The 23,494-nt window shown below is 40.3% G+C and overlaps 1 protein-coding gene across 5 annotated transcripts in view; it reads right to left on the reverse strand.

The window, feature by feature from the left end:
• Positions 1 to 23,494, reverse strand: part of prr12b (proline rich 12b) — a 65,664-nt gene that overhangs the window by 34,349 nt on the left and 7,821 nt on the right. For 4 of the 5 annotated variants that reach the window (XM_081609641.1, XM_017306256.2, XM_081609642.1 and 1 more), the window contains exons 2-4: positions 16,446 to 16,603; positions 7,699 to 7,860; positions 3,067 to 7,535 (exon numbers count right to left, since the gene is read on the reverse strand). In XM_081609641.1, coding sequence (XP_081465767.1) covers positions 3,067 to 7,535; positions 7,699 to 7,860; positions 16,446 to 16,603 — 4,789 coding nt within the window. Of the gene's footprint in view, positions 1 to 336; positions 789 to 3,066; positions 7,536 to 7,698; positions 7,861 to 16,445; positions 16,604 to 23,494 lie in introns of those variants that run through there. The other variant, XM_081609644.1, reaches the window with a different exon arrangement.

The following is a 23,494-nucleotide window of genomic DNA, read 5'->3' on the forward strand; positions in this document are numbered from 1 at the left end:
GACATTTTGCGCATGCGGACAACGCTGGAGGGCAAAAAGACTATTATGTGATAAAGACATGTGATGCTTAGCCGCGCTGCCGTCGTAGAATAATTCCGTTAACTCAATCAAACTTGGACATGTAGATATTATTAATTTCGTGCTGTGCTCCACAGCAAAGGAAGAAACCGTTAAAGTACAACTCAAAACCACTTCTTTTTCGCTCTCTGTATCCGCGCAGCTACTGCTTGGCTAACTCATTGTTACTGTCTCTTACTCTGCAGTTATGGAGTCACAATGTCTTCCCAGACATCACGAGCTCTCCCAGCGATAAGACAAGAGAACTGCCTGCCTCACCTCAAGTCTGTTCTCTGCCGTTTATGATCGCTCTCCTCAGCACACGAAAACACGATACACACAAAGGGCAGTGGCGGAGCCCGAGGGGGACTGCTGGCCCCCCCTTTCATCTGATTGCCCCCCCCCCAGTGGCTCCCCTGATGATTGACATGTAACAGCACCAGGTCATTCCTGTACATTATTTGGAATCATTCTAAGCCAACTTAATATCTAAAGAAGAAAAACAATAATAAATATATGAAAAGAAAATGTATAAAACTTTATATAAGTCCATGTGATGACATAAATAAATAGATTTATATCAGGCGCGATACCAGCCTCCTTTATACTTGCACTCATAAAAACAAGCAGAAATTGATCTCCTGGATGTTTCAGTTGTGCTGTGTTGCGGTGCAACTCAAAGGCTAAAGCACACTTCATACCTGGTGGTTGTAAAACACCAATAAGTTATTTACTGATCCTCCGCAAAAAAAAAAAATATATATATATATATATATATATATATAATTTTTTATTTTTTTTTTGCATGGTTTCGCTTCTCCAAAACGGACAGATGTTACGTCTGCCGCACTCCTCATGAGCGCCGCTCTCCTTCTGGGTGCGGGAGGGTAACGTCTTCACCTCCATTTGTTAAAACTGCAGGGCGAGTTAAGTTTAATTCTTCGCAGCGGCAGAGCCGCGTCCAATGTTTTGCAGCCGCAGCGCATGGAACTAATTAACTTCTGCACCTTTATTTATTTCCTCAAAATAAACTGCTGGCTCCTCTGTTTAGACTATACCTGGATTAAAACAACCTTACATTCTCTTTAGTTTTCTCTGTTCTGTACTTGAGACTGGAGTTAAAGGCGCCATTTTAACTAAAGATTTGCAATGAGCTTCCTAACCAAGGTGTCCTGTCCATAACTCTTCAACACGCTGTCAGCTCCTGGTGAGAAAGACGCATTTAGTTCAGAGTGAGATGATATTCAGAAAGGATTTTTTTATTGAAAAAAATAACACATTTTAAATTTTGCCCCCCCAGAGGTAGTCCTGGCCCCCCCAACTTTAAAAGTCTAGCTCCGCCACTGACAAAGGGTAACATTTTATTTGAAGGGGTGTGCATAAGACTGACATTACATCTGTCATGTTATGTCAGATGAACATGAACGAGTCCTATGACTGGTGTCATGAAGTGTCATTCGGTAAATAATACTTTCAATGCAAAGTTGCTTTAAAAGTTGCATTAAAAGTCCATTAAAAGTGCCAACTTTGCATGATTTTGTAAATAATGACAATTTAATGCAAAGCTGGCACTTTTATGGACTTTCAATGCAATTTTTAGAGCAACTTTGCATTAAAAGTGTCATTATTTACAGAATGACACTTCATGACAAGTCATAGACATTCATAAAGACTCATTCATGTTCATGACACTGTCATGTTTATGACAGTGTCATGAACTGACAGTGTCATGAACTGTCAGCCCCCTAACCCCCACCCACCTCTCCTTGTTGAGAAGAGATGGGTGGAGGTGTATTAAAACTATGTTTAATACACCCCAGCATCAGACTGTAGCTATGGTAACATACCACAAACAAATAATCAACATTTATTTATTTATTGCCGTTTTGCAGAGTAAACTTGCCAACTCCTTTGGATCTTAAATTTAAATTTGAAACATTTTAACATTTTAAATATTTTAGTTTATCTATGTTGAAACCATTAAGTCAATTTTAGTAGCATTGCCATTCTCAATAAACAAATGTAGAAATTCTACACCAATTTTTACATCTCTGATGGTGGTAGAGATAAAACAGAACTGGTCAACAGATCTGCCTCTGATTTTGATTCTGAAAAGAACCCTAGGATTAAAAAACAGATATTGAAAGACCAAAAACTGGAGAAACCTTGTTTGCTGGATGTTAGGGCTTATTATTGGGTTTTAAATTTTGGGATTATTCAGACACTGGTTGCAGAAAAAACGTTGCATCCTTGCCTTGTAATAGATGCAGGTCGCCGCTTCTATGTACCTTGTCTCCTTCATTTTTGTCTCACACTCAACATGCCTTTGGCTACAAAAAACATCTGCATATTGCTCTTAATTTAATAGCAATTCGACACCACTTTGGATTTAAAGCATTCTTAGCTACTGTGGTCGACAATCCGTCATTTCTGTTTTTAAGACTGACAAGAGACTACTACTCAGAGGGATTTTTTTTATCTTTAAGATACAGATGTAATTTTGCTTTGGGTTTGTTAGAAAGTGAAAAAAGTGTAACATCAACGTTACTAAACTCATTATTCCACCTTAAATACACAAAAAATAGAGCAAGCATTTGAATTTTTCATCTGGCTACACAAAGGTATTCAACTGTGCATATTCCTGTGCTTTTCCATGTGTGGAAGTAGTTTGGAGATTATTGGAAACAACTAACAATCAGCTGACTGATAATAGTTGGCACCCTCAGCCATTGAGGGTGTAGTAACGTGGATCTTGTTCAGAAAAGAAAATGTAATGTCCATCTGAAATTAGTCAAATATCTCCTAATATAGCACTGTGTCTCAAAGATATGAACCTTTTCAAATCTAGTTTTGAACTTTTACTGCTAGAATACAGATTGTTAGCATTCCAATGGCTTTCCTGTCGACCACAGGTAGAACAGCCACTTGTAATAATTTCACTGAATTGTGGCTTTAAAAAATCCAAACCATTCATTTAAATATATTTTTTTCTAATTTTGTTGCATTTACCTTGATTGCTTTAGCTAAGTCTTGCTGGGATGTATGCTGCTGTCTTTCTTCATAAAGTTGATGGTGGTGCAGTTGGTGGGAAAAGGAAACTTCCTGCTGAATATGGTGGTGATGCTCCACATGTTTGTGTGGAGCTTGATGAAGATCAGCCTGTTGGCTGTAATATTGTTGTGAATGTTGGATGTGATGCCGTTGGCTGTACTGTTGTTGTTGTTGGTGTTGCTGCTGATGATGATATGGAAGACTTTGTGCTTTGTTCATGTTTCTGTGAGTTTTCACCAGTCCTTCCTCTCGTCTACCCCGTCCCCTACCTCGCCCACGTCCTCTCCTTGTTTCTCCAATAGCTAAGCCCATCAAACCTCTGCAGTAAGGAGGTTCTGGAAGAGGGCGAATACGTGGTCTGCCTCGTGGCCGAGGAGGGCCTTCACGTTTTGGCTTGGTTGGTTTCCTGCCCCTTTTCTTAGGGCCATCATGAGATAGGATGTGTGAATTGTGCCCAATTAGAGTGTAGGTAGTAGGGTGGCAGAAGTCAACATCACTTGTCATTGGACTGAGTCCTGTAGCCCTTCTACAACTTGATACCAAATCTGGCAACAGGTCTGGAAGTCGCCGGCTGTTGAGACGAATATCTGCTGGAGCATCGGCTTTATCTTCATCATCTTCAAATTCATACTCTTGAGAGTAGTTTTTCTTTGTTTTGGGTTGTGGATCACGTCGCTGTTTGAGCAAATGAAAAGAGCTAGTCTTCAGTAGTTTTTTGGGTCTAGAAGAACAAAAGATAGGTGAAGTCAAACCAATAGTGCTGGAACTTCCAACCACAGCTCCCATTATTTTGTTAGCAGATACATCACCTTGGGCTGCTGAACTCAGTGCTATAGAGTGATTCTGAGACTGGATAAGGCCAAGCTGGTCAGCATTCACAGTAGAAGGAAGCTCATGGGTCTTTACAGAGTCAATGTCTAAATGCAGATTGCCATTACCTGTTCCTGGAAGGGTGTGACAGTACTGTCCATAAACTTGATCAGTGTGATGATTACCCAGATCATATCCCTGATCTCCAACCTTTAGGTCTTCTACATCTTCCTGTGATTTCCCACAACCCTGATTAAGAGTTTCTTGAATAGCTTGTCCTGCCCCAGAATCCCCAGCACAATTTGACTTATATTCAGATGAACAAAACATGTTCTCCACCTCAGGAAAGAATGAGCGACCCTCATCTTGTAAGAGTGAATCTGGAAAGCAGATAGATGATAAAGGTGGAAACCGTTGCTGTTGCCGAGTTTGATCCAGTCCAACTTTATTTGCTGGGGTAATTGTGTCAAACTGGTGCTGTTTGAGCTGGTCTAACCGGGAGTGTGTAAGTTGTGTTTCATGTTGTCTTTGTTGAGCTTGCTGTGGATGGTGAGGAGGAGCCATGTTTGCTGACATTCCATGAGGTTGCAGATGACCTAACTGTTCATGTGATACCGGCTGGTGAATGTGTGCTTGTTGCCCTTGGCAAGCATGGGAGCGGGTGTGGGCAGGTGGTGGGTTGAGGTGGTGAAGGGGTGAAGATGTGGATAAACCTAAATCTGGTTCAGCAAGAAGATTATGGAGATCTGGGTGCTTTTGTTGAGAATGATGCTGAGGTGTAAGTCTGTGCTGGTGTGCATACCTTTCTCCACCACCTCCCTTGATTACTGGAACAGTCATACTAAGTTCAATTCTGTTGAGTGGTTCACTGGAGTCAATGTTATTGGCCCGTGAAAAAGATTGGTCTAGCATTTCCAGACGAGGCATTGAATTCTCACTTGTTTGAAGCTGATCTCTTGCTTGAGTAGCAAGTCTGTAGTGGGAATCTATGCCTTGGTTCTGCAGTGGAAGTGGCAACTGAGGAGAAATGTTCTGTGAATTGGATTCCACCTCAGCAATCCTCACTTCACCAATTGTACCAATCATACCTGGCTGACTCAAAGGGTTATGTGGTTGCTGTTGGGGCTGAGTGAGTACTTGCTGAAAGTCCATTTCAGTGCAGGGGTTATGAGAATGTGCAGACTGCATCACATGTGTTGACTGAGAAGGGTCTGGTGGATTTGTCAAAGAAATGGGGGCCTGACTTTGGCGAGCCTGAAGCAAGTCAGGTGTATTACACAGAAAAGCATTGTCATTTGTACTTGGAGGCTTTTTTTGGTCAGTACATGGATTGTTCCGAGTATGGGAATTGGCCTGACAATGCTGAGAATGTTGAGAGTGCTGAGTAAGTTGACTGTGCCGGGATTGCTGGGTAATTTGATGGGAGTGTTGAGCGTGCTGCTGAGAATATGGGGACACATGTAAAAGATAGGAATGTTGGTGGTGTGGGTGTTGGGTATGGGGATCCCCTCTTCCATATTGTACTAAAGACTCCAAAGACTCATGTTGCTGTTGATTGCTCTGGATAGTAAGGGAGCAAGACAGAGATTCAGAAACTCCTCGTACTTCTCCAGCAGGGGACTTTGATACAGTCAACTCTGACCTGATCTGTTGTTTTTTCTGGGATGATTCTAACTGTCTGTTAAGGTCATTTGCTGTTTCAGTAATCATTGACTCTGAACCAGAATGGTTTGTACTGTTATTGGTGTGAATGACACTCTGAGAATGGTGGCGCTCATTTGAGAGCTTGCTGATATCAAAGTTCATCCCCTTACTTTCACTATCCCTAGCCTGTGATCTACATTGGGATAACTGTTGAGAATGTGATTGATGCTGGGAAAGATGAGGTGTTGCTCTTTGTGTCTGTAGTAAATGTTGGATCAGGAAATCTTCAGTTTCTTCTGCTTCAACTTGAGATTGATCAGCTGCCAATAGTTTTGAATCAGTTTTTGGTTTGGTTGGCGTTGAGTGATAGGTGTTGCTTTGAGTTTGTTGTGTATTGGGAAAACTTTCTGGTGAGGACATAAAAGCAGGAGACAAGATAGAAGGCAAGTATTTAGTCCCTCCTGAGCTACCAGAGGACGGTGAGGGGCAAACAGCAGCAGGGGAATGTAAAGTAGAGTGACTGAGAGTAGAAATAACAGGTGATGTACTTGACTCAGGCAGTTGATAGGAGCTGTTACTTTCTTTACCAACAGCTAGAGTAGCACTCCCTGACCCTACAGATTCAATTCCATCCCTTTGTGTAGCTGCTCCTGATAAGGGTCTCATCCTTGATGATTCATTCCCATATTCCAAAGGACTGCTTGCCCTTCTGAGAGAAGCAGAGCCATAATTGGAGTCACCAAAGACTATTTCTGCAGAAAAAGAGTGTCCTCCAGAACCTATATTGGTGAAAGCCTTTCCTCCAGTGACTACTTCCCCAGAACTTAAATCCTCGGGATGAGGTGAGCTAAATCCTAAAAAGCTCTGGGCCATGTGTGCAGATGGCGCTTGGGTGGGGGAGTAAGACTGGACTTGGGGAGATGGAGAGGTCTGGTTTGGCATGACAGTGCTAGATTTCACCAGAGATTGAGAGCCATAGCTGGTTAGGCATTGTTTAAGAGCAGGCTGTTGAACAAGGGAAGATGACACCACTGGCAGTAGAGGTGGTGCTGGGACTAGCTGAGGACCATGCTGCTGACGAGAGCATGTGAGCAAGGAATTGCTGTTTGCCTTGGAACTAGAGGAGGATGCTGATGGTGGAGTGTGTGCAGTACGGGTGGAAGACGATGAAGAACCTGAAGTGTTGGAACTGGAACCAATGGGTCCCTTTGTGGCAGATGAAGAGGATACAGAGGAACTAGGTGGTGAGGTTATGTAGGGAGTTTGGATAGTCGGTTGATATGACTGAGGTTCCATCTGAGGTGAGAGCTTAGGATCAGTAGACAAACTTTGTTCATCCAGGGGACTACAGGGCATTCCAGCATTCTGATGCTGACTGACTAACTGTTGGTATCTAGATGACCCACCACAACTGGTATATTGGTGTAGACCTGTAACAGACTGAGCTTGGGGTGAACGCTGGTAATGTTTGATCACACTGTCTTGCTGAGAAACTACCCTCTCGGGAGCAGACTGTGTCTGGGGAACTGCTGCCCCCAGCAGGGCCGGAGAAGAAGAGAACATGGATGAAGTGCATAATTGAGAATGCCGACTGTGAAGTTGAGAGGACAACAGGTTGAACTGGGGAGGAGGTAAGTGGCAATTAGTGTCGTCGGATGAAATTTGGTTCTGAAGAGCCAGGGACTCCTGCGATCCCCTATATGTGGCACTTTGAGAAGAAAGCAAGCGATCAAAGCCCAAGCTGGACTGGGAGGGGGTTTTAATATGCAGGAGAGAATCATGGGGGGATAACAATCCATTAGACGTTGGGCTATATGTAGGGGCATCCTGCAAGGATAGAGAAGGAGTGAATGATCGTCCAGGGAAGGAGCCAGGAAGTTGATAAGCGGAAAGGGATGAAGAAGAGGGAAATGATCCAGAACCTGGAATAGCCCCAGAAATAAAGAGCTCCGCAGGGCCTGGTGTATGCATTGCTAGGGGGCACAATGATAAAACAAAAAGTGTTATTTAACACACAAAGGTAATTTTTGATTTTCAAATCAACAAAATTTTCATTTTACATGTTTGCAAATTAGATTTGGGAAAATTTTTGTGGAATTGAATAATCATTCAAAGTTGAGCAGATCAGACACTCACTCGGCTGCCAAGAGGGTGTCCGAAACTGAGAGAGAAGAGAGGAAGAAGAGGGTGTAGCCTGTGGACCCCGGGACTCTAGTGCTGAGATCAGATTAATGACAGCAGGATCAGGACCAGAAGTGCTGGCGTGGTGCAGGCTGGTGTCAAACAGCTCAGAAAGACCTGGCAACAAACAATAATTGAGTTCAGTTTAATTCCATTTTTAAATGGCTGTAGTAAACTACAAATATCACCTCAAGGCACTTTAGAAGTGCCTTGATATGACAGTGCAGAAACACAATAGAGACAGAGCAAATAAAAACTCCTCTTTGACAGGAAGAGACTTGCAACAGATCTTAAACTTGACTTAGTGTTAGCTGGCATCTGCAACAAAGACAGTATTTGAGAAAACATAGTTTACAGACAAGAAAATAAGCTAACACACTGAAAGAATACTTTCTTTAACAAAAAGAAAGAGATAATGGTAAGTTAGTGGTTTTATCTAGGGCAGTATTTCTCAACCCTGGTCCTCACCGCCCCCCGTCCTGCATGTTTTAGGTATTCCCCTTCTGCCACACACCTGAATTCTATCTCTGGTGTGTGGCAGAAGGGGAATACCTGGGTGATTAACAGGCTTCTGTAGTACTTGATGGTCATGTAATCTTTTGAATCAGCTGTTCTGGAATAGAGGTACATCTAAAACATGCAGAGCAGGGGGGCGGTGAGGACCAGGTTTGAGAAACACTGATCTAGGAGAAAACACAAAAAAACTCTGAGCTGGTTTTTAAGTGTTTAAAAAGAAAGAGAGCATAAAAAAATGTGATAAAGACTAGAATATTGTTAAGTTCTTAATTTTTTGTCACTCATATCATAAAGTGAAACTTAAATATTTTAAAGATCAATTGCACATCTAGTGAATTATTTCAAACCTCTATTTCTTGTCATTTTGATTGTTATTCTTACTGCATTAAAGTTTCAGGAGGTAACTTTCATAAAAAATACAGTAAATTTGCCCCCAAAATCCCAGAAATTTCCAGATCAATTCCAGACACCATCAAGAAAAAAACAAGCAAAGCTAAAAATCTGAAAAGTTGCAAACCCACCAGATAAAAATCTCAAACCTTGAGATCAATCTCAGAAATCTTGTGAAAGTGTATTATTATGTGCTAAAGTGGAACAGCTTTACACTTTAGGTATATAGCTTCTATAACTATGCTTGATTAGTAAAACTTGAGTGTTCCACTTCGGTAAAATATATTTAGAATATCTTCTAAATTTATAAGCATTATATCGTTTATATATTAGTACTGCAATCACATTATGTTCCAATTAAATTTTTTGTTTATTATAATTGCTAATGAAGTAAACTTTTTCGTTACTTTTATTATTCTTTTATTATTATTCTTTGCCACTTTGTACCAATGTACAATGATTCATACACACTGCAAAAATATCAGGCTACAAGAACACAGAAGGATCAATTACAACACATTTCCGAAAGAAACAAATTACAATTTGTATTCATTATATTTACATTTTTCAAGAGTAAATTGTTAATATGCCATCACAGACTGCGAATATATTATGTTTACAGATATTCTTATAAAAACTAGCACAATACAAAAAATGTATACACTTTATTGTAAAATATTGTTTTAATAAGTGTTCCCTCGCCCGGACGCGGGTCACCAGGGCCCCACTCTGGAGTCAGGCCTGCAGATGGGGCACCTCCAGGCCTGGAGGTGCACCACCTCCAGGCCTGGTGGCTGGGCTTTTACCCATACACACCAGTTGGGCTCAGCCAGAAGAGGAGACATGGGTCCCCCTTCCAATGGGCTCAGACAGCTGTCGGCGGGGCCAAAAAGGTTGGGTGCAGTGTGTGATGGGTGGTGGCCAAGAGAGGGGCCCCTGGCGTTCTGATCCTCGGTTGCAGAAGCTGGCTCTTGGGACGTGGAATGTCACCTCTTTGGTGGGGAAGGAGCCGGTGCTGCTGTGTGAGGCTGAGAGGTTCCGGCTAGAAATAGTTGGTCTCGCCTCAACGCATGACTCTAGTGCTGGAACCAGTCTCTTTGAGAGGGGCTGGACATACTTCCACTCTGGAGTTGCCCAAGGTGAGAGGCGCAGGGCAGGAGTGGGCATACTTGTTGCCCCCCATCTCGGCGCCTGTACGTTGGGGTACACCGCTGTAAATGAGAGGGTAGCCTCCCTCCACCTATGGGTGGGGGGATGGGTTCTGACTATTTGTGCTTATGGGCTGAACAACAGTTCAGATTACCCACCCTTTTTGGAGTCCTTGGAGGGGGTATTGGAGAGTGCCCCTCCTGGGGACTCCCTTGTTCTGCTGGGGGACTTCAACGCTCACGTGGGCAATGAAAGTGAGACTTGGAGGGGGGTGGTGAGGGCCCCCCCGATCTGAACTCAAGCAGTGTTTTGTTGTTGGACTTCTGTGCTCGTCACTGATTCTGTGCTCATCACGGAACATGGTGTTTGTAACGAACACCATGTTCAGGCATAAGGGTGTCCATATGTGCACTTGGCAGCAGGACGCCCTAGGCCGCAGTTCGATGATCGACTTTGTCATCGTTTCATTGGATCTGCGGCCATGTCTTGGACACTCGGGTGAAGAGAGGTGCGGAGCTGTCCACTGGCCACTACCTGGTGGCCAGTTGGCTCCAGTGGTGGGGGAGGATGCCGGTCAGACCTGGCAGGCCCACACGAGTTGTGAGGGTCTGCTGGAAACATCTGGCAGAGTCTCCTGTGAGATGGAGCTTTAACTCCCACCTCTGGCAGAACTTCAAACACATTCCGGGGGAGGTGGAGGACATTGAGTCTGAGTGGACCATGTTCCATACCTCTATTGTTGAGGTGGCTTATTGGAGCTGTGGCCACAAGGTTGTCGGTAAATGTCGTGGCGGCAACCCTCAAACCCGGTGGTGATGAGGGATGCTGTCAGGCTGAAGAAGGAGTTCTATCGGGCCTTTTTGGCCTGTGGGACTCCAGAACCAGCTGATGGGTACTGGCAGGCAAAGCGGCATGCGGCTTGGGTGGTTGCTGAGGCAAAAGCTTGGGCGTGGGAGGAGTTTAGAAAGGCCATGGAGAAAGACTTCCGTACAGCTTCGAGGCAGTTCTGGTCCACCATCCAGCGTCTCAGGAGGGGGAAGCAGTGCAGCACCAACACTGTTTATAATGGGGATGGTGTGCTGCTGACCTCGACTCGGGACGTTGTGGGCTTGTGGGCAGAATACTTTGAAAATCTCCTCAATCTCGCCAACATGCCTTCCATTGAGGAAGGAGCCTGGGGAATCTGGGTCGGGCTCTCCTATCTCTGGGGACGTGGTCGCTGAGGTGGTTAAAAAGCTCCTCGGTGGCAGGGATGGGTGTGCAGGGTTGTGTTGGCTGACACGACTCTGCAATATTGCGTGGGCATCGGGGGCAGTTCCTCTGGATTGACAGTGGAACTGTTCAAAAAGCGGGACCGGAGAGTGTGCTTCAATTACAGGGGGGTCACACTCTTAAGCCTCCCTGGCAAAATCTATTCAGCGGTCCTGGAGAGGAGGGTCCGTCAGATAGCCGTACCTCGGATTCAGGAAGAGCAGTGTGGTTTTCGTCCTGGCCGTGGAACACTGGACCAGCTCTACAACCTCAGTAGGATCCTGGAGGGTGCGTGGGAGTTTGCCCAACCGGTCTACATGTGTTTTGTGGACTTGGAGAAGGCATTCGACTGTGTCCCTCAGGGTGTCTTGTCGGGGGTCCTCCGGGAGTATGGGGTACCGGTCATACAGAGTGTGACCCCTCTGCACGACCGGTGTCAGTCTGGTCCGCATTCCCAGCAGTAAGCCGGGCTCGTTATCGGTGAGAGTTGGACTCCGCCAAGACTGTCCTTTGTCACCAATTGTGTTCATTCCTTTCATGGACAGAATTTCTAGATGCAGTCGAGGTGGGGAGGGGATCCGTTTTGGTGGCCTTAGAATCGCATCTCTGCTTTTTGCGGATGATGTGGTCCTGTTGGCTTCATCAGGTCATGATATGCAGCTCTCGCTGGGACTGTTCGCAGCCGAGTGTGAAGTGGCCGGAATGGGGATCAGTGACTCCAAATCAGAGGCCACCCTGGCTGGGCTCTCCCTTAGAGATAGAGTGAGAAGCTCAGTCATCTGGGAGGGACTCAGAGTAGACCCCCTGCTCCTTCACATCTAGAGGAGCCAGTTGAGGTGGCTCAGGCATCTGGTAAGGATGCCTCCTCGACGCCTCCCTATTGAGGTGTTCCAAGCACGTCCCACTGGGAGGAGGCCCCGGGGAAGACCCAGGACTATGTTTCTCGGCTGGCCTGGGAACGCCTTGGGTTTCCCCCAGAGGAGCTGGAACAAGTGGCTGGCAAGAGGGAAACCTGGTAGATTAACCAGGGGGAAAAATTCTGTCCAATTATTTTTAAATCAAATCATGTTTATTAAGCACGTAGTGTTGGAAACACATCAGTTTTGGCTGTTAAAAAGGAAAAAAGACATGCCGTACCCTATGAAGACATGGAGGTTCATCCTCAGAATAGGTTGGTGATCTGGTGGAACCAGAACCTCTTCTGAGTCAGGAAAGCCTCAGAAAAGCCAGGGATCAAGTTTTCTAATTCCTGATCCCTGGCTTCCTCTTTCATCTTCATTTGCTTAGACTGCAAAAATATGCATGAGATAAAACTGTGATTATCAAAGTGTCTTTGGCATACTGAGCTTAATTAAATCTAGGTTGAGTTTATCTAGAAAACTATATTAAGTCAAAACACACAGAGCCTCCATGCAGTTATAACATGATGATGAATGATTGTTATGAAAATATAATCATAACATCTGTTAAAATATCTATTTCTGAAACAAAGTTTGTTTATATATATATGCTGCACTGTTTATAAATAAACAAATATAATTAGCAATTTGAAGCAAACTTACCACCAGCTAGCAACACATGAGCAGCCTCCGTCCCTTTGCGTTCCTTTTGTGACCCACATTTAATTTCCATCCATTCTTGTCCTGTTGTGTTATCATTTAACTCTGACTAGGACGTCATCAGGTTAAATTTACCAAAACTACTATTACAGCATCTCTTCTCCTCCCCAGCTCACGATGATGCCGGGAAAAGTGCCATCTTCTTTTAAAGCACTTTTCAAAAAAACTGAAAGTGTGCATTACCACCACCATCTGATCTGGAGTGTGAACTGGAGCAAATACCGTTCACTAATAGATAGATCTTACACTATACATCTGAAAATGGACTGGGCAAAAATAGCTTCTGTGTTTTAATTAAAAAAACTGAAAACAACGGATCATATTCAGAGAGATGTAAAACTGAAAATACCTGCTACATTTAGTGTTAAGGACAAGTATTGTTTTTGATGTATAACCTCTGTCACTAAACTGTCAATGTTTGTTTTGAGGCATGAACACATTATTTACTTTGTTAAACAACATTACATTAAGTTCGATAAGGATGAAGTTTTTTTATTCTTTGCCATTTTAACAAAATAGTAAAAGATTAAGGCACCTAAAAAAGCATAATTCATCAGCTTAAAGTATACACTGAAATGTAATTTAAAACATACTGAAATTTCTGTATATTTAATAGTTTACCTTTAAAGTAAACTTTAATTAAGGGAATTTTAAAAAGTTCTATTTTGAGCATATTTTTTAAAAATATACACACAATATATTTAAAAGCATATTGTTTGATTGGTACACTTGAGCATATACAAATACATATTTTGTTCACTAAAAGTATACTTTTATTTAATATATTTCTTAAAAGTGTATTGTGGTACAATTATATTTCAGTGTGTTTAAAGTTATGTCAAAATTGATACAAGCATGCTGTTACTATACACTTTGTATATATTTATATGTATTATCAGGGTTTCCCCCAGTGTATTATAAGCCTGGCGACCCCACATGCTTTACTAGCCCCGCCGCCAGGCTAAGCGTTGCTTGTTTACGATTCTAGGAAAATAATAATTTCTTTTTTTTTTCAAGCCGGGCTTGTCTCTGTTGCTCTTAGCATTTCACTAGCAGTGCAGATTTATTCCTAAAGGATATGTTTATAATAGATAGGATAAACCTATCTATTATAGATAGATATATATCTATTATCTAACCACGCCAGCGTATTAGTCCACGCCAGCTTAGTCACACGGCGTGGACTAATCACACAGCTGCCTGGCGCGCTGCCGCTGCTTTACCTCAGCAGGATCACGCGCGCCTCCTTTCACTCAAACTGGACACAGGCTGACCTGTATGGATATTTACATCAACTTACTGTGAGAAATTATGATCCTTTGGAGAACTCTAGGTAAGAGTTTAAAACCCGCCGCGTTAGCTCTGGTTTGCGCAGCTCAATGTGAACCGCAGGAATAACTTCAGAGGTGCGCGATGGGGAGTTGTGAGAATGATTTATCTTTGTGAACGAACAATTATATATGGCGTTTACATCTCAACACGTTGCCCAGCATGTGGCTGTGTGTCTCTCTTCCCCGTAAAGTTTATGTCTGTGGTCCCGTTTGGCCGGAGCGTTTGTGGATAAGGAGCAGCGCTAACCTCATCATGCAGGTTCAGTCCCGTGAGGAGCTTTCGCGCTCTCCTCGGAGTCACGCATCACGCTGATTTCATATTATTTTATTATTATTTTCCTGGTTACACGATGCATTAAAACCATATCAAATGTATATTGTCTACTTTGTTGTCTACTTAGAGTTAATGCGCGCGGCCGCGCGGAGATCTGAGAAGCTCGTTCCTTAAACTCGACCAACCAAAGCAGTTTCTGTGACGACTAAAAACTCAACAGACACGAAATGAAACAGCTACTAAAGCCACATTAGCAGCATTGAATTAAATCTCCCGTTTGTTGCTCATCTCTGCGCAGTGAAGCGGATTTACTCATTGTGCAGAGCCGGTCCAAGGCTGTTTGAGGCCTTGAGCAGACTTTGATTTACGGGCCCCTCTTGCTGCTTAAAACATTAACACCTCTAACAGCTTCTGTGTTAGATTTAGTGAAATATGGGAGAAAGTAGTGTAATTGGCCAGCCTAAAAAGCAATAATCGCAGTTTACTAATTTGTATTTGTAAATTCAAGGATTAAACTCACAGCATCAGATTGTTGCTGTGGTAACAAAACAATCTAACTATGAATATTGTTCTTTGAAGTTTTACAAAGTAAACTTGCCAGCTCCTTAAAATCTTGCATTTAAATGTTAAACAATTTAAAATCTTTTAATTTATGTATGCCTAAACAATTGAATAAAATTTAACAGCATTGATAATCTCAATAAACAAGTGTTACATTTATGTATCTGTGGTCTGTTTTAAAATATTAGCATTTATGGGGGCCCTGAAGCCCTTGGGGGCATGATGGACCTGCTGACTTAATTTGGATTAAACAGAAGTGCAAATTTGTTGTTTTTAGACTAGTTGTGGATTTAAATAGCATTTCACTGGAGATGATTTCCCACAACATATAATTACACAGCAACACTTTTACATTTCCTGTCAACTTAAAATCTTTTAATACAAAAACATGGTGGACCGCCGGTGGATCTCCTCGACGCCCCGACCACCGGGCTTAGCAAGTTTTCTGGGGGAAACCCATTACACTTAATACTTAGCATACTTAAAATGTAAGTATGTTTGAAACTTGTTTGAAATATACTTTTTTTTCTCCACTAGGTAGATACCTAGTGGAGAATATTCTGGCAATATTCTGGAGATCCAGAATATTGCCAAAATTGGAAATATTCTCTTCTCACATATAAACCCCTTAGTCAAGTGCTATATAACGTCATGGCTTCCCACACTTGAAAAAGGAGGACTTGATGAGACTTCAGGATTTCACTCACTCAATTTTATTTACACCGATGAACAATGAAGGGTGAAAAACCTACAAAACACATCCAAACATTTCAAACATACATTTTAGAGATATTTAGATTAAATTTAATAAATTCTTAGTTATCATTCCATCATTAACTTTAAACATGATTTTTTTTTCACAATTTTAACCAGATGGATTTTTTTCTCTATTTATTTTTATTATATTTTTTTTAAATTCAAGGACATAAGGACTGAATCATTGACTCCTTTCTTTGATTAAACCAAATAAATCCTACATAAAGTCAAACATTTTTCCAAATTAGATTTAAACTTGTTTTTCTCTCAGGACATAATTTTTACATTAATTGAATTTTAAATATACATACAATAGAGCCAAACTTTAAAGCCAGCAATACAAATTGTTCCTTCAATAAATTCTATGTTTCTCTTACTCAAATACAAAAGCAAAGCCACACTACATTTTCAGCTGAGTCCAGTGAAAGGCTTACCAGCAGTCCCTATAATGTATAAGTTCTTTTCCCATTCATTTGATCAGTTTGCTTTTGAAATGCAGCTTTGGGGACTGTTTATGCCTTCCTCAGCTCTATTGCAAAACAAGACAAATGATTGGTGGATTCCTTATATTACCTTAGTTCAGGGTGCTGCTGATTGGACCAGATTGCTTTCATCTGCTGAGAAGTGCTGCAGAGTGGCACACATGTTTATGCACCCACTTCTGCACCCATGAGCAGATCTGCGCAACACCCTTAGTACACATACCATTACACCTCTGCCTCATTTGTCTCTCAACTTTGAGGACAAAGTGTTCCCTTGATGCCTATTATATTGGCACAACTAATCAGATTTTTATATTTAAAAAAAAAAAAAAACAGGAATTTCAAATAATAGACACAGCAAGCAAATCCTCACCTATTGTCCGTCCAGGAGGACCCCAGGCTCCACCCTGCCTGGAACTTCCAGGGTGGTGGTTGGTTGCATAGGCTCGGAGGGGGTGAGGGGAGCCATAGGTTTGGCGGTGGAGAAGTTCTGAGTCTGGGTGGGATGACCTGGAGCTCCCATATAAAAGGCTGCAGAGCATATTTAGAAAGTTTGATTTTAAGAATAGTGTTTATAACTTTTTATTATAGCCTGCTTTGACATAGAAACTTTACACTAGCAATATACAAATAATAATGATAATATTGTTTAAACCCTTTTTATTTTACTAGTTTATTTATCTCACATTTCACTACAAAGGTTGTCTTGAGGCACTTTATGAAAAATAATTTAAATTCAATCACATATCAATTCCAATTAATCCTAGTTTAATAATAATAATAATAACCTGAGTTTATTATTCAAATTAGTTTAAAGAAATTTTAACTAAACCCACAGTAGGTTGTATTGTGTCATTAACTTGCAGCATTCACTCATCCTGGACCAGCACATAGTGACAGTAGACAACTACTGCCATTTTGTAGATGACTTTACAACAATCCCTCATACTGAGCATACAGTACAGACCAAAAGTTTGGACACACCTACTCATTCAATGAGTTTCCTTTATTTTCATGACTATTGACATTGTAGATTCACACTGAAGGCATCAAAACTATGAATTAACACATGTGGAAATATGTACTAAACAAAAAAGTGTAAAACAACATTTAAATACGCCTTATATTCTAGTTTCTTCAAAGTAGCCACCTTTTGCTGTGATTACTGTTTTGCACACACTCTGCATTCTCTTGATGAGTTTCAAGAGGTTGTCACCTGAAATAGTTTTCACATCACAGGTTGTGCCCTGTCAGGTTAATATAAGTGGGATTTCTTGCCTTATAAATGGGGTTGGGACCATCAGCTGTGTTGTGCAAAAGTCAGGTGGACACACAGCTGATAGTCCTACTGAATAGAGTGTTAGAATTTGTATTATGGCAAGACCAATGTCTAATTGTTAGCAGCATTTTCTCAATTGATTCTCTCCTCGAGGAAAGTGCCAGACATCCAACCTGTAAACACACCTATTATCTGAAACATTTACTAGCAAATTTTGCTTGCCATTTAGCAAAATTTGCTAGATGGCCAGCAAATTTTAGACTGCAGAAGACTTTTCTAACAGTCTTCTGAAGTCTGTTAGAAAAGGGAATAAAATACTAAATAAGTATGTGTTCACTGCAGACAATCCAGAACAACCAACAAAGTTGTGGATTACAGCCGTCTGTGGAAAAGAATCCATTAGCCTAAGTTTAGCTTAGATTAAATTTATTAGAAATACATTGTTAGCGTAAGTTTACTTGGCACATCTAAGCTAACTGCATGCTTTGGTCAGTGTATAATTTCAGGTTAGTATCATACCTATTATTTGTTTTTTTAATTACCACAGAGTTTGAACTGACATATACGTAGTTTTGTCCATACTATATTCTTCAAATAAGTTTTGAAGGAACTTCTGTCAGTGGGATCCAAGTGGATTCTGTCAGTGGACAGTAGATTCTGGAAAGTCTGGATATGTAAAAAAGGAATAATAATTAATTCTTTCACAAATTATTCCCCTCTTCAATATGGCATACAGCTTTTATGTTCTCTTATATTCTCATTGTCAGACATTAAAGCTACAGAAGGTAACTTTTAGAAAAAGTGTTTTTATTTTTATTTTTACATACTTAAGACTTTTACTATGTTGCATATTCTGAGATAGCTCTGTGAGAGTATCAAGCTCATCTGCTTCCTCAATGTGGTACTACTGCTATCTGCAGAAATATATCACTCATCTGCCATGTCATCACCATGTTACCTATTGGTTCTGGTCTGCTTTGTTTCCTGAAGTCCACAGTCCACACAGGACACTTTGGGATATTGTACAGCACTGCATGTTTCCTTCATGACAAGTTGTATGGAAATGATGGTTTATTTTTCCAGCAGGAAATGACCATGGTGGTAGTGTGCTAGATGGGCAGCAAATTTTAAGTTTTTATTCTCTGTAAGCCATAATCATCAAATTAACAAGAAATAAAGGTTTGAAGCATTTCTCTCTAAGTGTGGTGAATCTATATGCGTTTCACCTGCTAAAATGAGGCACAAAAAATATTAAACTTTTTTATAACATACATTTTTTTAGATTTACCTCTTCTAACAAGAAATACATAACACTTATAGTGTAACATGCTTGACAAGCTAAATCAGAACTTTTCCTGGTTTTTATTTTGAATATATCTTATAGAAAATAATAACTTGCAATTTGGGCAATTTATAGTGAAAAAAAAGTGAACATAATGTAATACTTCCAATAATAACCTGAAGGATTTTAGTAAATTTGTTGGTCTTCTGCCACACAAGTCCCCAGCCTGGAATAGACACCATTGTTTAGCTTTAGACCATAGTCTCCGATTTAGATTTGCTGCTTCACATTTGGCTGCAAGCCACACAGATAAGTACATCTTGTAATATTAACAAATAAAAATGTTTGTTTGTACAACTTCCTTTTTAAACAAATTGGTTGATTAGCTGTTTGAGGAATGATAGTTATTGGCTAAACTTGGCTCCATGTGTGCATTACAAATATATGTAAGTGAGGATAAGTACATGCACAAATTAAGTGAATTTTGCCATATTTAATTTTATACCAAATTCAGACAGGATGTCAAACCATAATTCTTCAAATAGAATAATCAAATGAATTGATGCTTCTTTTTTGTATTTAACTTCTGATTAATTGTTCTCTTTTTATCTAGATTTTTATATTGCCTTGCTGTTTCAGGCCAATGTACGAAGAACTGGGTCTTTAAAGGCAGCTATCTACGAAACCAATTGGTGGAGAGGAGATTCAATAGCTCAAAAAACTAACAAAAAATAATAAATTAATAAATAATGGTAAAAATGTGCAGTCCTGAATGGTTCCCTTTGTTTGTGTCCTGTATTGAGAATAAAATTCAGAAATATAAATAATAGCCACACCTCTGCACCCTGACTGTCTCTTGTTATTTGAGAGACTTCCCAATAAATAAATAAATGGGTGAAATAAATAAAAAATGAGTAAAATAAATCATAAAATGAAGAAAATGAGTGAAATAAATGAAACATTTGTTAAATAACTTAGCTTTTTCATTAACCCAATTTTTCATTTATTTATTTTTCATATTATCAATTTCTCAATTTCCTTTTTTTCATTTATCTACTTTTCATTTATCTATTTTTCATTTACCCATTTTTCATTAATCTATTTTTCATTTACCCATTTTTCATTAATCTATTTTTCATTTAACAATTTTTTAAATGTAGCTTTTTCATTAACCCAATTTTTCATTTATTTATTTTTATATTATCAATTTTGCAATTTCTCTTTTTCATTTATCTATTTTTCATTTATCCCTTTATCCATTTTTTATTAATCTATTTTTCATTTAACCACATTTCAATTTCCCTTTTTCATTAACCCAATTTATTCATTTATTTTTCAGATTCTCAATTTCTCTTTTTCGTTTATCCCTTTATCTATTTACCCATCTTTCAGTAATCTATTTTTTAATTTAACAATTCTTCAATTTCCCTTTTCCATTAACTTGATTTTCTATTTCCCAGTTTCATTAATCAATTTCTCATATATCCCTTTTTTATTTACCTATTTTTCTTTTATCTATTTTTCATTTAACATTTTTTTGAAAAATAGTTAATTTTCCCATTTTCCAATTTCCCTTATTCATTTAGTATTTCCTTATTTTCTTATTTATCACATTCTATTTCCCCGCAAAACTTAGAAAAAAATAAATGCAAATGAGGAGAGGCACGTCATCAGGCTACAACTTCCCCAATTGGTTTGTTAGCATCACACCCATACTTTGCTTCAAGAAAGATGGCGACCTACTAACGGGTTATCAATAAGCTGAAGCTCATTAACTTCATTAGAAAATAGTGTTATTACTCCTGACTTTAGTTCTCGTGTGGCCGCTTAGACAGAACGTGTTTCAGTTGGCAGCTCTCATGGACTCAGAGCTTCACCGTGGGGAGTTTTTATAGTTTGGACGAAGCGGCCGCTGAAGTTGGCTTACGATTGAAGGTTAGGGTCATCTTCGTAGCTACCAGCTGTGATCCAACTATAAGGAGCAGACTTTACTGTACATCGTAAGTGAACTGCAATATCCAGAGGAAGCTCTATGGAGCATCGAGCTGAAAAAATGAGAGTGGTAAGACTTGGAGATCTTCGTCGGAGGCCATCTTTCAGACATGCACCGCTGCTGTCCGTCCAGGATCCTCCGGTTGCCCAGACGTTGCACGGTAAGCTACCGCTGATGTTTGTTTTCCAACTACAGTCATATTTAAACAATAGGGCTCAGTTATGATCGCGGAAGGTTTGAGTTGATCTCGGCAGTAGGTGACAAACCTCCAGGATGTTGAGACCAGCACGTCCTCTGATCCAATACATCTTATTAAGGATGAAATCAACAAAACGTGTTCAAATTAATGGCCCAACAAAATTAATAATCTCAGTAATTATTGTTTAAACAAGGTGTGTGCATTTCTGTGCATTTCGGTACCATTACAAAAATAAAAAGGGACTCAAAGACCCTGATGAGCAGAGCAAAGTTTAAATTGGCTAATCAGCCACCGCTGTGTTCATGAGAGGAGATTCTTATTAACCTAGAATTAAATATGAAGCCGGAAAACCTAATATCTTAACGGACTGAATCTTTTGTGTTTTTAACTAATCTATGCTGGGTTTGTGGGGCGCAAGCGGTTGCCACGGCAACAGGCTGATTAAACGACAGTAAAAAGGTAGGAGAGGTTTAGAGTCGATTGCCGTTATATTACCTTTGTAAACAGACAACCTGAATACAGTGACCGTTAGTGAGGGTACAGAATGGAGAATGGATAAAAGCTGAGCCCGTGCTACAATCTTTGCCTGTCTTGGTTACATCCCTGAGGTGTTCCAAGTGTGGCCCACATGCATATGCATATAAAGTAAATATGACAATTAATTTAAGTAGTTCTTTGTGGATGTATTACTTGCCAACCTTAGTTTCTCTGTTTTTGGTCAACATATGTGCCTCAACATTTGGTTACTGTTCCGTAGAGGTGGACAAAGGACCCACAATTTATACTCCAGGAATAACAGTAGCACTTCAACATGTTTTTACTCAAAGTAAAAAGTAGCTGAATAATAAATTGCACAAGAGTAAAGAAGCATTTGGTAAAAAGTGTATACAAGTACTGGGTAACTGATCAAGTTATCAATTATTTCATATCTTTAAAAAATTACACAATTAGAAGGCCCAAAATATTAAGTTCAGTGGAAATTTTGGTATTTTTAAATAATAGTGATGCTTCATAATAAAATGACTTGAGTACAAGTAAAAAGTTCAGCATAGTAAGAGTATTCCTAAAAGTTCATTTGAGTTTCAAAAAGTTACTCAACTATATTTGAGTAAATGTAATTAGTCACTCCTAAACTCTGCCTTTCTGAGGGAATGGGAGAAGGAACTGTTAAGGAAATAAATTAATCTTGATATTAAACATTGTTTCAATTAACAAATTAATCATAACACCCAGAACATATTCTGTTATCTTTATTCAAGGGCGAAGGAACAGCATGACTGGAGATTCTGGTTGAAAGGGACCAGGGCTGATACGGCGAACAGTGAGGAGAACCGTCTGCACTGTGAGCAGCACCAGAACTCCTGATGGGTCTCCTTCAGGAAGAAGCTTAGAGACGGCCGACCTCCACAGAGAAGAGTTCACCCAAACATTAGAGGAAAAATGAATGCTGGTGCTCAAACAGAGCAGCCTCTTTTCTTAAACCCAACACACACAGGGTGTTGTGGCCCTGATTAAAAACCTGCTAACTTCAATTTAACTGAAACACAGAACATCCAGAAATGTGATGAACTTCAGCTATAGAGTGGAAATGACACAGTGAGATGAAAACATTTGTCTATATCACTCTGTTATACAGGACATTAACATTTTAAAGTGTTTGTTCCAGAGCACCTGATACAAATGATAGCATTAGCTCATCCATCAGACATTTACTAAGGCCAGGTGTGATAGAAAAACACCTGAAACATGCAGGTCAAACGACCTGAAGACTGACTGGTTAAACTATTTCACTGACACTTCAGATTGCAGATTTCCAATTGAAGGCGTCTGTAAGTGAACACAATCATTATTCAATAAACCAAGCTGTGTAAAATAACTGTTAGGGTTGCTATTAAGAACCCAATATGTCATGTTTGTTCATTTCTACGTTGTCGTACATACAAGGTACTCCACTCACTGTTTAGCTTCATGTTGAAGAATCTTCAGTGTAATGAAACCAAAAAATAAAACAGGTCCAAAACTTTCAATCTGTATTCTATTTTTGTAGCTTTGATCTATTAAGATTGTTTCGTTTATTTTAAGCCACAAACAAACGGTCCATTTTATTGTCTCTGGGACGTGAAAACATGAGATTTGATTAAATTAGAACTTCACAGATTAGAATAGCGGTTCTCAACGTGGGCGGTACTGCCCCCCAGTTCAGAGGACAGCAGGGGGCGCTGGCAGACATTTTTACAAAGGGGGGCGCTGGGATGCCTTTGGGGGGCGTTTGGTCGAAGGTAAACTTTACACCTTAAATGCACAACAATGCCAGTTTAGACTTTGAGCAAACTTGGTAAAACTGTATTGTGTAGCATTAAACCATGCTTGGCTGCAACTGTATCGATGGCAGTTTTTCTTCTATTCAGTGTTTGTTAGCTTCTGTTGGCTTCTTGGCGCAGCTCCGTTCTCCTGCTACTGGTAGCCAAATACCCTCACTGTGTATCCCTCTGAAAAATGTACCCATTTAAATAAATCAAGAAATCCCCCCATGGGTGATAACACGATAGAAAGCGTTCATTTTGTAGCGTTAACACCGGTGCTGTAAGTGGTCCGGTATGAAACGGGGGTGATAGAACAACACAGCACTTTTAAATTTCAATAATCAGAATGCAGAAATTGTTTCCGCT

Source organism: Poecilia reticulata, chromosome 8, assembly GCF_904066995.2.
Source record: "Poecilia reticulata chromosome 8, P_reticulata-male-v2, whole genome shotgun sequence".
NCBI classification, from domain to species: Eukaryota; Metazoa; Chordata; class Actinopteri; order Cyprinodontiformes; family Poeciliidae; genus Poecilia; species Poecilia reticulata.